At 37.5% G+C, this 17,016-nt stretch overlaps 2 protein-coding genes across 2 annotated transcripts; both read right to left on the minus strand.

The window, feature by feature from the left end:
• Nucleotides 1-3,629: 3,629 nt before the first annotated feature.
• On the minus strand, nucleotides 3,630-4,037 carry LOC137945366 (uncharacterized). Its single transcript, XM_068791234.1, has one exon. It carries the CDS (start codon nucleotides 4,035-4,037, stop codon nucleotides 3,630-3,632), a length of 408 nt encoding a protein of 135 aa, XP_068647335.1.
• Nucleotides 4,038-5,768: 1,731 nt separating this feature from the next.
• Nucleotides 5,769-10,342, minus strand: LOC137944198 (LRR receptor-like serine/threonine-protein kinase RPK2). The gene is made up of 3 exons (XM_068789779.1): nucleotides 6,714-10,342; nucleotides 6,132-6,205; nucleotides 5,769-5,995 (listed from the first exon to the last, which is right to left on the minus strand). The coding sequence occupies exon 1, from the start codon at nucleotides 9,999-10,001 to the stop codon at nucleotides 6,801-6,803; it is 3,201 nt and encodes a 1,066-aa protein (XP_068645880.1). The 5' UTR covers nucleotides 10,002-10,342; the 3' UTR covers nucleotides 5,769-5,995; nucleotides 6,132-6,205; nucleotides 6,714-6,800.
• Between the last annotated feature and the right edge of the window lie 6,674 nt (nucleotides 10,343-17,016).

Below are 17,016 nucleotides of genomic sequence, written 5' to 3' on the forward strand. Positions count from 1 at the left end.
AGCCGCACCAGTAAGTGATGCCGTTCGCGCCACAGACAGGGTCGGGACGGAAGCAGTTTATTGGGCAACTTTCCGGTGTCGGTGCCTCTCCGGGGCAGAGATCGGGTTCCGACTTCAGTAGCCGGACGGCGGGGGAGTCAATAGGGGATCCGACGGCTGGAGAAAGGAGACAGAAGGATAAAATTAAGAAGATGGAAATCGAACGCAGCGGGGAGTGAGCGGTGGAGACGTCGGCCATGGCTGTTCCAAATCACTTCCCAACTTCGTGTGATTATTGGAGTCCTGAATGCACAGAGAATTCATGGAAGTTTAATACCCGTCTGGGCGGCCGCCCTCAACGTCGTATTTTTTAGTTGAACTGACCAAGTCCATCCTGGCGGCGATGGCGGCTGCGCCACTTTATTTGACAATACTGTAATATGTCCAAACACCATGCAACTCCATAACTCGATTTCTTACACTCTCACACACATTTAAGGCCTTTTAGTGCGTTAAAGTAAAAATGAATTCATTTTCACTAAATGTCAGTATACGTTTTACAGGCGGGTGAAAGTAAATTACTTAGGTATTTCATTTTTTTTTTGAGGGTGGGGTTAGTGTATTTTGAAAGTACCATAAAAAGTCAAAATAAAAATGAGAATAAAAGTGAAAGTGAATTATATTTTTGTGTTAGCATAGGTAACAAAAAGTATAGAGAGAGAAGAAAAGAGCGGAGAGAGCATGGCCGAATGGAGTAAGGCGAGAGGGTGTGAAGGAGAGCGACAAGTGAAAGTGAAATCCACAGGGTAAGTGAAGGATTTCACTTTCTCTTATTTCTCTTAAAAACAAGTGAAAAGTGAAATCCACAGGGTAAGTGAAGGATTTCACTTTATCTTATTTCTCTTAAGAACAAGTGAAAGTAATATACCTAATTCACTTTCACCCGCCTCTAATAAGTACACATATACTTTTTGCCTAGTGAAAGTGAATTCCCTTCCACTTTCACTTTCATAGTGCTCCAACAGGGTCTAAGAGTAACGAGTGAAAGTGAATTCTTTATTGCTCTCCCTCGCAACCTCTCGCCATCTCACCTTGCTCTCTTTTATCCTCCCTCTTCCTTTCTATACATTTCATTGCGCACAATAACTTAAAAAGTAATTCACTTTTCACTACAGTTTTGATCCCCCATAAAAGGATTTTAACCTATTGAAACAGACATCTTATATGTAAAACCGATTCTCTCTCAATATGAAGAAGCATGATAAATGTCTTTTTATGATTATAAGCAGAAATTCATCACTTGTATTTGAAAGACTTCAACCGATTTTTTACAATAAAATTGATTATATAGAATAAAATTTAATGGGTATATATCTATATACCCTATTATTGGTATTTAGAACAAGTTATTTTATACACCATTTATGTACCTATTTATCAAGTGATACCATGAGTAATCAGGATATAAATGGAATAATAAGAAAATTAACTTAAAATATTATAAGACCATAAAAATAAAAGAATCATATTAACCCTTCCACTACCCAATAAATAATCCTAGGGAGAATTTTGGGAGAAAATTGCTAGAGGATTTCTTCAAATTTCAAGTTTGCCAAACTTTGCTCGTGAGAAAAGAAAAACTTGAATTGTGCTCATGATGCTCTAAATTTCAAATTAGACCGAAGTTCCATCAGGTTCGTGGCAACAAACAATCTCATTGCTCACTACTATGTCCCTATCCTTGAAGTTGTTACACATAATACAAAGTCAAAATATTCTTGTCAACTATCAAACGGAAAGTTAAGTTATAAATCAAGACTAGTCGACCAAGGAAGTTCCAATTCATTCGTCAGGTTAAGCAAGGTCGAAGTTAAGTTCGTGTGTGGTGATCGAATCAAAGGATTAAATTGGAGGTTGAATCCTACATCACCTTAAATTTTGTAATTCTCTTTTATTGTTACACTCACAGTCATGCAGAGGTATCTTTGCATCTTGGGCTCATGCAATTTTAGATCATCTAGCAAAAGCTGGTATTTCAAGATCATGTTTTATTGAGGCTGTGTCTTTTCCTCTATGGGGTTGGAAAATCCTGCTTTCCTTCATTATAATATCAATTAATTCTATGTCAAGATAATTACTAATTATTATTTTATTGATAATTTAGAGCAATAGTGATCGATAATAGTGATTAACTAATAGTACATTATTAATAACTTAATCAAATAACTTAAAAAATTTATTACTTAATAAATTATTAAATAAGTCATTAAGTTAATTAATGGTACTTATTATTTATTTATATATTTTTAAATTATATAAATTTTTTAAAAAAATAATATTATTATTTTGAGTTTTAGGGATTTAAAAACCCTTAAATTTTATATAATTAAATAAGTCATTAAGTTAATTAGTAGGAATCATTATTTATTAAGCTATAAATAATTAAACATATGAAAAAACTTAACATTATCCAATTGTGAGGGTTTATTAATTTGTAGCTCCAAAAATGTCATGGGAGGTTTTCTTTGCTTAAAATGGAATATTTTAAAAAAAAAATTAGAAAAAGCAATGGATTAGTAATAAATCATAATTTGGGTTCAAGCTCGAAATAATTGTTTAATTGAATAAAAAATTATTTAATCTAAATAATACATTCTAATTTATTTATTTAATCATTATCTATAAATGATTAATTTCTAATTTTAACAAGCATAAAATTATACAAATGATGTTAGTCATTAGGGAAATTAAGAGACAAAATTGTTGATTCGCGAACTATTTTATAGAACATTAAAATATGATATATCAAAAACTTAACTAGTAATTTTTGTTAATTGATGTATAGAGCATCCGTACGAGTTATCGATGCAAAAGTTTCCAAGTTAGAATTTTTAGGTTGCCATTTTCATTTACGATTATCGAGTTTTCCAACCACGCTTCAAACTTAATTCAATAAAAATATTTATAGTTGTAGTATTCTTTCAAATTATTTCAATAATTCTATTGGTAATAATGCTAGAAAAATGATTGATTAATTGTAATGTATCTCAATTACTACTAATTTGAGCCTACTTGTCTTAATCCTGTGTGGTAGAATGAGTCAGCTTGACTTGCTCGAGCTGACTCAGAACCGGTCGACGACGAGTCAAGAAAAAACCCACCGGATTTTGGGTACCCGATTCGAAACTAACCCACATATAAGATAAAGATATAAAATGGGGTTGAGAGGGGTCGGGTTTAGTCGAGTTTATGGGGACGGGACAGGGACCATGCTACAAGGATGGTGATTGGGTCCGACGATTTTGGGTTCGGATTTGGATTTTGGTAAACTTAAGCCCCGACCAAACCCGTGCCCACCCCTATTTATGCCACCTTGCAACTGTGCTTTGAGGAGGTTTGTGGACAAAGTAACAAAATATTAATATATTTTACAGGTGCTTGGAGCTTGGCTGTAAAGATCTGCCCGTCTTGAAATTTTGAGTTCTCAGAGACAGATTCCAAGTGTTTACAGTAACTAATAGTAATGATAGGATTTCAGTAGCTCTGGATCGTAACAATGAATCGATTTCAGAAATAATGGAGATCATTTTGAATAAATAATACATTTACAGGAGTGCACGAACACCCAATCCCGGAGCATATGGAAGGGGTCAAAGCTTTCCATCAGCTAAGCCCCAAGGGGATGGTAACCCCCAAGCCAGAAGCCAGACGATGTGGAGCAACAAGAAAGCCTGACCGGAGACGGTGCCGCTGGCGCCGTTTTGGACCTCGCAGGGTCCCAGGCTCACCACACGGGTGCCCGCACATTGGGCGTCGGGGCAGCCGCACCAGTAAGTGATGCCGTTTGCGCCACAGACGGGGTCGGGACGGAAGCAGTTTACGGGGCAACTTCCATGTGCCTCTCCGGGGCAGAGATCGGGTTCCGACTCCAGTAGCCGGACGGCGGGGGAGTCGATACGTGATCCGACGACTGGAGAAAGGAGACAGAAGGAGAAAAGTAAGAAGACGGAAATCGAACGCAGCGCGGAGTGAGCGGTGGCGGTGGAGACGTCGGCCATGGCTGGTCCAAATCACTTCTCAAACTACGTGAATTATTGGAGTCCAGAATGGACAGAGAATGCATGGGAGTTTAATACCCGTCTGGACGCTGCCCTCAAACGTGGTATTTAGTTGAACAGACCAAGTCCATCCCGGCGTCGGGGGGACGAAACAGCCAGGTGCTTCCCGGGGACGCGTTTGTCGGCCACTCACCAACCACTCCACAATTCAAATTTCTTACCATCAGGGCCGAAGAGAGCGGCAAGTGAAAGTGAAATCACATCCGGTGAAAGATTTTACCTAGAAATGAGGTTGTGATTTCACTTCCCCTCATTGCTCTCCATTGAACTCTCTTGGCATTGCTCCCTTTTGCCCTGCTTTCTCTCCTACTCTATTCTTTTCATTACGCACACTAACATAAAAAGTAATTCACTTTTCATTACATTTTCAACCCCCTAAAATAATTTTAACCTTTTCTCACTAAATATGAAGAAGAGTAATAAAATTTCTTTTTATGATTATAAACATAAATTCAATTACTCGTATTTAAAATTATTCTCATTCAATTTAATCAATGATATATATCTAATGGAGTAAAATTATTCAAATGCCTAATCAAGTGAGAATTTTTCATCATATTTTAATGATATTAATAAACAATAAAAAAATCAGGTAAATGGGTAAAATTAACACCTCTGCTCCAACACCTAGTTTTCTACAAGATGCCCTGTCATTTGGTTAAGTCATAAATTTCTATATACTCACTAAATGTGAAAGAATATGTTACCAACAATTATCTTAGCTCTTATAAGCAACATTTTAGTTGAATTTTTATCCACTTGCTCTTCATTGGATTTTATTGACTATATATTTTTCACTGGAGAACCTTCTCCTCAACCATCAGTACATTTTCTCATGAACTGTTTTTCCAATTTTGGTAAGTAAAGACATGAAGCACGGTTTAAGTTGAATTTCCCTCTTTCTCTTCTTTATTAATAATTAAACTTTGTCTTTTAATCAGTTATAAGTTTAGCAGATGGATAAACAGAGAGGGATGCTTGAGTCTGCCCCAGAATTAGTATTAGTACACAATGGCAAGAACACTCTTTGTTAAAGAATAATCTCACATAGATTAATGATTACAAAGATCTTGAGTTTATTAGTTAGGAAAGAGGTTTCTTAAGTTGGCTAGTCATTTTGGGATTAGCCTTTGACCCAACTTAACATGGTATCAAAGTAGGTACTCATATGTGAGCTTACACCTAAACTATCCACTTGTAGAGCCACAAAAGAGGGTCTACACCTAAATTATCTATTTGTGGAACCACAAAAAGAAGACTTATACCTAAACTATCCACTTGTAGAGCTACAAAAAGAGGGCCTACACATAAACTATCCACTTGTGGAACCACAAAAATAGGGCATACACCTAAACTATCCACTTGTAGAGCCACAAAAAGAGGGCCTACACCTAAACTATCCACTTGTAGAGGCACAAAAGAAGGCCTACACCTAAAACTATCCACTTGTAGAGCCACAAAAGAGGGCCTACACGTGAAGGAGAGTGTTAAGGAATAGTCCCACATAGATTAATGAGTACAAAGATCTTGAGTTTATTAGTTAGGAAAGAAGTTTTCTAAGTTGACTAGTCATTTTGGGCTTGGACCCAACTTATCACTCTTTTACAGGCAATTTTCAACTTATACTTTTGGAATAATGGTAACAATAAAACAACAACATCGGTAATAAACATGAATACAAGTGAGCATCTACATTAGCATAATTCTTAGAATCCTACTGGGCAACCCAAACAGAAGAATCTAAAGTACTCTGTAATTTGAAATTTCCACAATGAAAGAAAAGATCATTTTATATGAAAGAAACAACTATATATTACAGTGAGTCAGCTATTCACACATAAAGATTACTGGTCTTGTTTCTCAATGCAAGATTTTGCTGAACTGCTGGCAAATGAAATCTGCACAAGTAAAATAAATTAATTTGATCTTTGACCATATCATAATATTTAAACCCTGATCGATAATCTAGTGACTTGGACCTTTGGCTAAATGGGGGGGTTTTGATGTGAGGAGAAAAGGTTAAGATACACTAACCTTACATCTGTGTGAGGGATAATTGTCACCATATGCAAATTGCGAAACAAACCCGTTGTCTTTATGATCAGTGCCTGAAAACAGAAGTTACAGTAAGGAATCTACTAAAATATTACAATGTACAGTAACGAAGTTTGACATATGGAATGCAATAACAATATTCTACTTGAATAACAGCACGAGAACACAAATCAGCTCAGTATATCAAATTAAAAAGCAAGTTGCTAGTGTGTTCTCAGACTTTAGCTAGTGGGTTTCTTTCAGTAGATGACAGTAAAATCAGGTAATGTTTGATATCATAATTGGCCCTAATGTAACCATTCTTCATCTTCTCTTTTTTTCTTTTTTTCTTCTTCTTTCTTTCATCCATTCATTTATTCTTTTTTTTTTTTTTTTGGGTGTGTGTGTGTGTGGGCGGGGGGTAATGAGATGATAAGCATCAATCCAATAGTTTTACAGTCCAGAAAGTGGGACAAATGAGTTTTCTGACATTTAGAAAGGAATCTAAAGAATTGATTACTCAAGAAAGTAAAAGAGTAGACTCATCAACATGCAGAAATTAATGAAATTTTGTGAAATTACCTCAATGATCTGAATGAATAATGTGCTTCAGCCTTAAATCTTTGATAATTTTTCCCAAGCTCAAATGAAAGTTCTGATCTTCTAATTTCACTTTAACTGTCTCAATCTTTCCACAACTTGTCTCATTGAAGGCCTGACAGATAGGGACTCGACTGTGCAAGCAGAAGCTAGTCTTAAGATCCCAATCAGGTGATCCTTGGGTGCTGCCTCCCATAAGTCTGGAGAGAATATCTCTGAAAATCTTCCTTCCTTGATTAGTAATTCTCCCCATGCCACAATATTGAATCCATTTCCATAATCTGAGAAGGACGGATCAAGAGACCTCTTGCCGGACATTAGCTCCAAGAGCACCACACCATAGCTGTACACGTCTGACTTGTCAGAAACCCGACAAGTAGTTGCATACTCTGGTGCAACATATCCAAATGTGCCAGCTACATCTGTGGTAGCATGAGTCTCAGAAACTTCCAAAAGCCTTGCTAGCCCAAAATCTGATAGATATGCATTTAAATCATCGTCAAGCAATATATTACTAGGTTTTATGTCCCTATGAACTATACGTGGGACACAAGACTCATGAAGATAGGCCAAAGCATTGGCAATGTCTAGAGCAAACTTTTGTATAATGGGCCACTGCATGTTTTTGGTGGATCTGTCATGAATGAAAGTCTCAAGGTTTCCACCTGATAGATAATTGTAGATAAGAAATGTTTCAGTTCCTCCCATGTGGTATCCAATTAGGGTCACAAGGTTTTTGTGCCGAATTCTTCCTAGTGTTCTTATCTCTGCATCGAATTGCTGAAGGCCTTGAAATTTGCCAATGGAAAGCCTCTTTACTGCTACAAGGTACCCAGGCAAAAGCTCTGCTTTATAGGTTGCACCAAACCCACCTGTGCCAATCAAGTTCTGGACACTAAAATTGCCTGTAGACCTAACAATATTTTCATAGTTGAACTCAGGAGGAACGTCTGTAAATGTTACAACAAGTTTCCTTAGGATGCGGTTTCGAACTAGTCTCCTCCTTCTCCTTCCAAGGACAAGGATTAGAATCAGAATTATCAGGATAATGACTATAAGAGAAGCTGAGGACACAAGTGCAATGGAAAATGGCTTCAATTTGTTCCTTTGACTGGCCAATCCCTTCTTCCCTTGAAGGGGGAATGGACGCCCCACTGGTGGGGCAAAGAGCAAATTAGTACATAGCTGAAGAAAGGAGTTGCCTTGGAAATAGTCACAGTCATTCAAATGCCCTAGATATGGTATGTTGCCTGATAGGTTGTTGAAAGAAACATCTAATATGGTCAGATTGGCAAGCTTGGAGAAAGACGGAGGAATCTCACCAGTAAGCTTATTGTGATCAAGCAACACAATTTTGAGGTGAGAGGCACTTGCTAGACTTCCTGGGATATTACCTGTTAGGTAATTTTTTGACAAGTCCAGAACAGTAAGAGAAGGCATTTCACCAAGTTGAGGGGGGATTTCTCCAGTAAAATTGTTCCCACCGAGAAGTACTGATTTCAGATTTTTGGACTCCCCCATCGCATGAGGTAAAGTTCCATTCATTCTGTTTCCTCTCAAATCAAGATGGGAAAGCATTTTGAAAACCTCAGTGCCAGTAGGAATTGAGCCCATTAGCTCATTATGAGCAGCTTCAAATCCCTTTAATTTCAAACAACCAAGTGAGGATATTGCACCTGATATCTGATTAACACTCAAGTTAACTGCAAAGCCTTCTACGAGATCACAGTCCAAGAAAAGGTTAGTAGGCAGGGACCCATTAAACAGATTGTTGTTAAGAGACAACCCATAAAACAATTTCTCATTTTCAGATAGAAACTCATCTCCAAGGGAGAACAATGGTACATGACCCGTGAAATTGTTCCAACTAAAATCATGCAGAACTGCAAAAGTCTGACCCGAAACAGAAGTGAAAGGCCAACTTAACCATGTGCTTGAAAGAAGACTTGAAGAGTACCCATTCAGCAGAGCTTCGGTTTGGAAGAAAGTGGAGTATTGACCACAGCTTGTTTTTCCCCATTCTGGCAGAGATCCAGATAACGCATTCCGACTAAGATTCAGGTAAACCATACAATTAGCTCTCAAATGCAAAGGAACGGACCCCTTCAGATCATTTGAACTCAAATCTAGAATAGAAAGGTTTCTACACATTCCGAGCCTTTCTGGTATTTGGCCAATAATCCTGTAATTCTGTGCTAAATTGAGAACTCGTAGTCTGCATAAGTTGTTCCAGTCATAGGGCAAATGACCGTTAAGATTTGCTCTAGGAGCCCAAAGAATCTCAAGATTTGGAAGCGAGAAAATTTCCCGAGGAATCTCTCCTACGAAAGCGTTGAATTCCTCTCCAGAAGCAATACTATCTCCAAACTCTTTGTTCTGGAAACTGACTATGTTAGTCAATATCATCACTGAAAGTTTCATACAATTCCCGAGCTGTTTAGGTATTCTGTCGGTGAGACTATTTCTTGAAACATCCAAAATCTGGAGTTCGGATAACCGACCAATCTCCACTGGAATTCGACCTTCTAAGATATTCCCATTCAGTAAAAGTGACCGCAGGCTTGAGCAGTTGCCAATATCTGGTGGAATCTTACCCACCAGAAAATTGTCAGAAAGTCGCAGATAAGTAAGGGACTGGCAACTGAAACGATTTACTTTAATTCCACCAGAAAGCTGATTATGAGACAAATCAATGAATTTAATTCTGGAGAGACCGACGAGATCTTCTGGGATCAGACCAGACAAAGAATTATAAGCTAGATCAAGAACAATAAGAGACGATACATCACTTATCTGATCTGGAATCCGCCCAGAAAAGTTGTTTCCTTGTAGCTCCAGAATCTCCAAGAAGAGAAGCTTACCTATCTGCACCGGTATCTCGCCAAAGAATGCATTGTAAGGTAGCGAGAGATTTCGAAGTTCCGTGAGGTTCGCAATAGCCTGGCTTAGGGTCCCGACCAGGGAAGAGTCGTTAGTAGCCAATTCGGACAGTGACCCAAGCGATCCCCAGGGGAAGTCCGATGACCGGACTACTCTACTTCCAGTAATATTTAAAGCCGTCACTCGGCCAGAAACTCTATCACAAGTTACTCCGTACCATTCGCAGTGGTTTTTACCAGCAGGATTCCAGTCTGTGAGTAGATTCGATGGATCAGAAGAGACGAAGCTTTTAAAACTGAGAAGAGAAGTCAAGTCACCGGCAAAAGAGGACGCAATGCCACTCGAACATCGACAGGCTAACAACAAAATGAAGAAAGCGGTAACATCCATTGTCGCTGGAAGACGTGATAGCCTCTGAGATCTCGATCCGTAAATGCTGGCTGTCTCAATATTTGAGACGAAAAAAGAAACTCATTGTAGCCACCTACCTACCGAAACAAAAAAACTCTGTAACGGCCACAAGCCAAGATCAATGACACGTTACGGTTTTACAGACGCCGAGGTCCTTAAAAAGTTACAATACGTTTCCAAAAGATTCAGACTTTCCAGCAGACATTAAACATTGGCGCGAGTCCAGCCGGGACAATTTGCCAGCAACCCGGCGCTAAAAATCTTGCTATATAAGGACCACTACAGAGAGATTATGTGGAAGACGTTTAAAATGGTGGCCTTGGCCGGAAAATCTCCATCAACGAGTAGAAGGCAGTACACTGAAAAATGACGCACCGGCTTGGGAAAGACGACCGACGGAACAAAGATTCAAGCCCGTAAATGCGTGTCCCAACGAGATCAAAATCTCTAGAGAAGTAGCGACAACTGAGACCTTGTGCTCAGTCTTCGCCTCCGGCGCTGTTTTGAAATGGAGATCGGACCCAAAAGGGTAGGATTCCCTCCCAGTAGCTCTCGTAGTCGTACGCACTCTTCGTTTTCAGGTTTTATTCGACGGTGGAGATGAATTTACCAAATTTATCTCTGCAGTGAATCATTTGTCGGCCGGCGACCTGGCGGTCCAATCACCGGAGATACGCGAAAGGAAAGAAAAAAAAAAACCCTGCGCCGGCATGACCGGCAGTTCAAGTCACGTGAGTGTCTGCAGCAGCTCACGTGAGCATTGATTGAATAAGAATATAAGTGTGGGGGCATCTCCGGCATCAAGCTCGTATCAGTCGCCGTGAAATCTTGTTTCAATGAAGAGTTTGAATTTGATTATATAAAAGGATTCTTCTCCACCGAATCTTGTTTGGAGGGTTCAAAAGGACAGCAGGAAAAAGCAGATCGATCTGGCTCTGCAAATTTCAAAGAGAGATGCGATCTAAAGGGCTCGAAGTGGCAAGCCGCTCATCAACTCCTCTCTCCTCACTCCAGACCTCCATTGACGCATTCACTGAACCCACGACCCTCCACTCTTCTTCTGAATCTTTTGCTTCGCTGCTTCCCATGCAAAGGCCAAACAGAAGAGCAGAGAGACCCATAGGACCTGGATTCCAGATGAATATCCGTTTAAAAAATTAATAAATTCTCCCAAACAATTCATGGCAAGCTTAAGCTCACCTGTTACCGCTCACCATCTTCGCAAAAATACAATCTCGTCTAAGAATATAATAAGCCCTTGTGGAATCGCGAACGCTAAACATGGCCCGGTTGAAGGATTTGAACAAAACAGATCAGGCTTCAACTTCAGAATCCACACTGTTTCAGGAAATAGAAAAACTTTTCAAGCTCGATCGAATGAGGTCAACCATTACAATGAACAATAAACAATTTACCAGAATGACTGATCCATCTATTGAGATAAAAATTAATACTCTTCCGTTCTGCGATATAAACGTTGAGCTAAAATATAAAACGGTCTTAATCTTTGACATCATCCGTGCCAGATTTTCATGGTTTGGTTCCCAAACAACACTATCAGACAAAAACTTATATTGAAGTTTGCATCAACTAAAGAGGGTGAGGAAAGAAGATTTTTCTTTTGCCTGCAAGAACACCCAACTCTTGTTTTTGTCTGGTATGGTTAGGATTGTTCAATTTGAGTGGTTTCAAGCAAAGGAATTCCACAGAAGAAAAAAAGGACAAATAGATGAAGATGAATAGAGCCTTTTGGAGTCTCTGCTAGAAGTAATTAATAAAGGATGATGACAAGCAATTTCGTTACTGATGTTACACCTCCATGGAATTGGAGGAAACAGGGAGAACCACTGATGACAAGAGTAAATGACACAAGGAGGGTAAACCATTGTTTGGATCTTGTGCATGAAAAGACTAAGACTGATTTAAAATAAATATAACAACAAGATAAGAAAGCATTTTCACCAGTGAATCTGAGTGAATCAATTTTTTCTTCTCGTTGTGGATCAAACTACTTAAAATTTTCCATTTCCCTCTGCTTGTTTTCGTGGTTTCTAAGCTCTAACACGAAGAGCTTACAAGGCTTAGGAATTTTCTTTTTACATCTCAATGCTAAACCTCATGAACATTCTCTTTTCTAAATATTCATAATGAATACAAGTATCAATCAAATCATATAAAGCATCAATCACATTACACCATACTTTTTTTTTATTAAAAAAATTTCTCCATTTTTTTTTTTGTCAGCTTTTTTTTTTTTTTTTTAATGATTTTTCCTTTTTAGCCTAGTTAACTTGAACCTCTACTATTTCAAGATGAGCATTTACATGCCTAATTATTGATCAAATGTTGTTTCTCTTAGCTTAATTAGGGTAGCCTTGATTCTAAGTGTTACATACAAAATCTTTTAAATTTTGAGTACGTGGGTTCGTGCTAATAAAAAAATCTTGTTTGACCAAAACTCTCTGATTGCTTGAAGTATCAAGTAAGTAATAAACCTCTCCCCTCCCTTCACAAATCATCTGGAATAATTAATCGTCAAGATTTAGTATTTGTAAATTACATCAATGGATCCAATTACTTTCAACCATCAGATCCAGGCACTATCTAAAACCTAGATTACTAACTCCAGTTTGATATGATGTGGCAACATTAGTAGGGTCAATGCCACATTGGAGTGAAAATGAAACAAGAGATACATACAAATATTGAAAAAAAAATAGAAATAGGGCCTAATACAGATATTCTAGAAATATTATAAAAGTTGATTCAATCATTGACTTGGTGAAGTAACTGGGTCATTTGGTTGAACCCAATTCAATTGGGATTGAGATTTAGTTCAGCCGGATAATAATATTATGTTTAGATAAATGTGTGACCATATGAGCTTGAAGTGTTGAGGCAGCTGCCTTACTCTTTGCTCTAATCATCATAGGATGAGTATTAATGCAAGAAGGAAGAGAAATAGGTGGAATAATTTTAATTTGACCATTGTCTAAGGAAGATTTTGAGGAAGCTTAGGATGAGGTTGGAGGAGTTGTTGCAAACTCAGAGGATAAGTTTGGAGGGTTATGAATATAAATATTATCAGAGGTTGAAAGAGGTGGTGAAGTAGTAGGTGGTTCTTGTAATTAGTGGAAATTTTTTATACACTAACAGTAAGTGGACGTATAGTTTCAAAATTTTCTAGATATGAATAAGGGAAACATGACTCATCACAAACAAATACTCTTTGCTCTAATCATCATGGGATGAGTATTAATGCAAGAAGGAAGGGAAAAAGGTAGAATAATTTCAATCTGACCATTGTCTAAGGAAGATTTTGAGGAAGTAGAGGATAAGGTTGGAGGTGTTGTTGCAGACTCGGAGGATATGTTTGGAGGATTATGAATGTAAATGTTATCATAGGTTAAAAGAGGTGGTGAAGTAGGTGGTGGTTCTTGTAATTTGTGGAAAAAATTTTATACACTAAGAGTAAATGGATGCATAGTTTCAAAATTTTCTAGTTATGAATAAGGGAAACATGACTCGTCAAAAACAACATGCCTAGTGATAAATACTTTGTTTAAAGATGGATAGAAACATTGATAACCTTTATAAGAATCATGAAATCCAAGAAAAACATAGAGTATAGACCGTGGTTCAAACTTGGTCTTGTTATAAAGTCATAAATAAGGAAAACATAGACATCCAAAACCATGAATATGATTGTAAGTAGGAGAGGCATTCAGAAGTAAAGAGTAAGGAACTTTACCTTGTAAGGGAGCAATAGGAAGCCAATTAATCAAATATATTGTAGTTTGAAAAGCTTCAACCCGAAAACTAGTTGAAACCTTACTTTCATATAACAATGTTAATCCGGCTTCAACTATGTGTTTGTATTTTCTTTCAACTATTGCATTTGGTTCTGGAGTAGAAGAACAAGAGAGATGATGAAGAACTTCATAATAAATAAGGTAATCTTTTAAAAGAGAGTTCATGTATTCATCTCCTCCATTTGCATGAAATGCCTTGATCTTGCAAGAAAATTGATTTTCCGCCATATTCCTAAATCCAACAAATGTTCCAAAGGCTTCATTCTTAGCCTTTAGAGGATACATCCACACAAATCTATTGTAATCATCAATAAAAATAATATAATATTTGGATCCAAATTTAGACATTAATGGTGAAGGTCCCCACAATTTAGAATGAACCACTTCAAGTCGTTTAGTCACTTTATGTTCAACACGATTAAAAGGCAATTTAGTATGTTTTGCCATCCAACAACTTACACAACTATATGAAACAGAGCTTAAATTAGGAAGTATTTTTTTGTCTAACTAAGGATGAAATCAAAGTTTGAAGATGAATGACCAAATCTCCTATGCCACAACATAAATTCTGATTCTTTTGTGACTCAAAAGTTTTTTTTTTTCTTGAGGAAAAAAGTATAGACCATCAGACAATGTCCCTCTAGCCTGAATTATTCCATTATGTGTGTTCTTCACTTGAAAATAATTTGGATGAAAATCCATAAAATAATTATAGTCTTTTGTAAACTTTGAAATCAAAGGAGATTTTTTTTATATGTGGAACTAAAAGAGCATTGTTAAGGTAAAAGGAACCAATAGAGAATGGTAGTTGAACTTGTCATTTTCCTTCAATAAAGAGAGCATTACCATCTCCTACTTGTACTCTTTTTGATCCTTTATAAGAAGATAGGTTTGAGAATATACATGGATTGTTTGTTATAAGTGTTGTAGCACAGTATCAGGGAACCATTGTGAGTCCTCTTTCGATTCGGAGATGGTGAGAGCTGCTAAACACTTGGGATATTTTCAACTTGGTATTTTTGATTGAGTTGATGCCAACATGTATTAATAGTATAATTGGGTTTGTGACAACTTTGACACCATATCCCATTTGATGAGATAGTAGATGCTGGTTACTTCTTATTATGGAATTGAACGGAAGTATTCTTTCCAGATTGGGTGAAGTGATTATGTTTAGGAGACTTACCTGAATTTTGGTTGAAAAATCGGTTGTTATTTTTTTTTTTCCTTTGATGACTTATTGGCAAAAGTTTTGGTCACAATCATGGCTGAAAATGAATTTCCAAGTGTTTGACTTATCCAAAGATCATGACGTTGGAGTGGTAGTGGAATTTCTTCATAAGTTGGCAATGGAGGTCGAGCAAGCATTGGTGTGACTAAGCATTCATGTGGGGCATTCAACCCATGGAGAAGCCAAAAAGATTTGTCCTCTTCTGAAATAGGACTTTGCATGGCTATTACAGTGTCACATATTCCTTTGAATTTTGTGACATAGTCTATTAAAGTTTGATCCTCCATCTTCTTCATCTTTGTTTTTAAAGCTTGACGGAGGTGCATCTCAAGTACTTTCGTGTCATTTGTAAAAATGATTTCATATTTTTGTCATACATCCATTGTGGTCTTGAAACCAACCACATGGCAAATGGTTTTTTCAGCCATTGTAGCATTGAACTAACTAACAAGTAACTGGTCTATAAGTCTCCATTATTCAAATGATGAATTATGACTAGCAAATTGTGAAGGTATCGTAATAAATCCCATGAGGCTTTAAAATTTCAAAACCAGAATCCATTGACTTCTGCATAACACATAGTTGTTGGAGGAGAATTTAATTGAAATGAATACAGTAATAAATTTAATGGACATGAGAGATAAAATGTATTGAAATGACATTGGTACTCATGATGATTATAAGAGATAGAAGTAAGAAGACAATGAAAATATTTATGAAGAAGATGATAATATAAGAACATAATATGAAATTAATGGAAGAGGACATACGTATTTGAATGAGATCACCCCCCCCCCCCCCCCCCCCCCCCCCCCCCTCGTCATGATCAAACTGTCAACTTTGATACCATGAGAAAATTTGAGCCACTGTGAATTGAATGAATGGATGAGTAAGAAGAATGAGAGCGCTAGATGTTGTTGGAAGATGGGCCCAAACCCACAAGACCAAAGAAGGCCCGCACATCCAAGTGTGTTACAAGATGGGCTCAAACCTATAAGACCAAGGAAGGTCCACACATCCAAGAGATGTAGAAGATTGACCCAAGGCCCACAGACCAAGGAGAAAGCCCACACATCCAAGAGATGTGGAAAATTGACCCAAGGCCCATAAACCAAGGAGAAGGCCTATAGGCCTATTAAGTTAAGTTCCAGGGGTATAATTGTAATATTGTAGGTTCATTAATCTATAAATTGAGCTTAAAGAACGGGTTAGGAAAATAAGTCCATAACTTTTGAGCACATGTGAGACAAAGGCACTCGTGCATGAGGCGCCCATTTGTGTATGTGTGTGTGGTCTTGCACATGCATGGCCTGCCACATATGTTTACCCATATTCGGGTAGGCCCTGCATGTCACTTGTGCGACATGTAGGGGCAAGGCAAGATGATTTTTTTTAAACTATCAATCTTGTTGAGATGAATGAGGATCAACACAGTTGGATGAAAACGGTTACAAACTTGAACCATTGGTAGGACAATTATAAATTTGAACCATCAAATCATGTAACTACATATCTGAACACCTGAACTTGAGGGAGAGCCAAAAAAAATGAAAATTTGACCTCTAATAAGTGTTTTGAAAGTATTCTTCGTGTACTTGAGAGAAAAGGAGGAAAAATCCGTCGTTTGGTCTAGTTCGAACCCCCTTCATACTATGTATGTCTAAGATAACAAAAATAGTTGTTCTATTTTAGAGATAAATCGTTTAAAGACAGTGAATTCATGCCTAAGGCAAAATTAAGGTATTAGGGTTCGACAAAGAGGTATATATCTGCACCAATCTTTTTATTTGGGTTTCATTAAAATGTTATTTAAAGTTTTGTGAGAGCATGATTATAAAATTTCAAAGCAACAATATGGAAGCACGAGTCGGTATGCACGTGCTACCTACGTCTAACGGTATAATGTAGCAAAGACGCCCGACGGTATATTGTACCAGAGATCTTTTTACTT

Source organism: Aristolochia californica, unplaced genomic scaffold, assembly GCF_029961685.1.
Source record: "Aristolochia californica isolate CCGP_79_NKW_82.1479 unplaced genomic scaffold, dmAriCali1.0.hap1 SCAF_1, whole genome shotgun sequence".
NCBI lineage: Eukaryota > Viridiplantae > Streptophyta > Magnoliopsida > Piperales > Aristolochiaceae > Aristolochia > Aristolochia californica.

What these genes read in the sequence shown, in the direction of transcription:
- LOC137945366 (XM_068791234.1), bottom strand. Translation starts at nt 4,037, where the DNA reads ATGGCCGACGTCTCCACCGCCACCGCTCACTCCGCGCTGCGTTCGATT.
- LOC137944198 (XM_068789779.1), bottom strand. Translation starts at nt 10,001, where the DNA reads ATGGATGTTACCGCTTTCTTCATTTTGTTGTTAGCCTGTCGATGTTCG.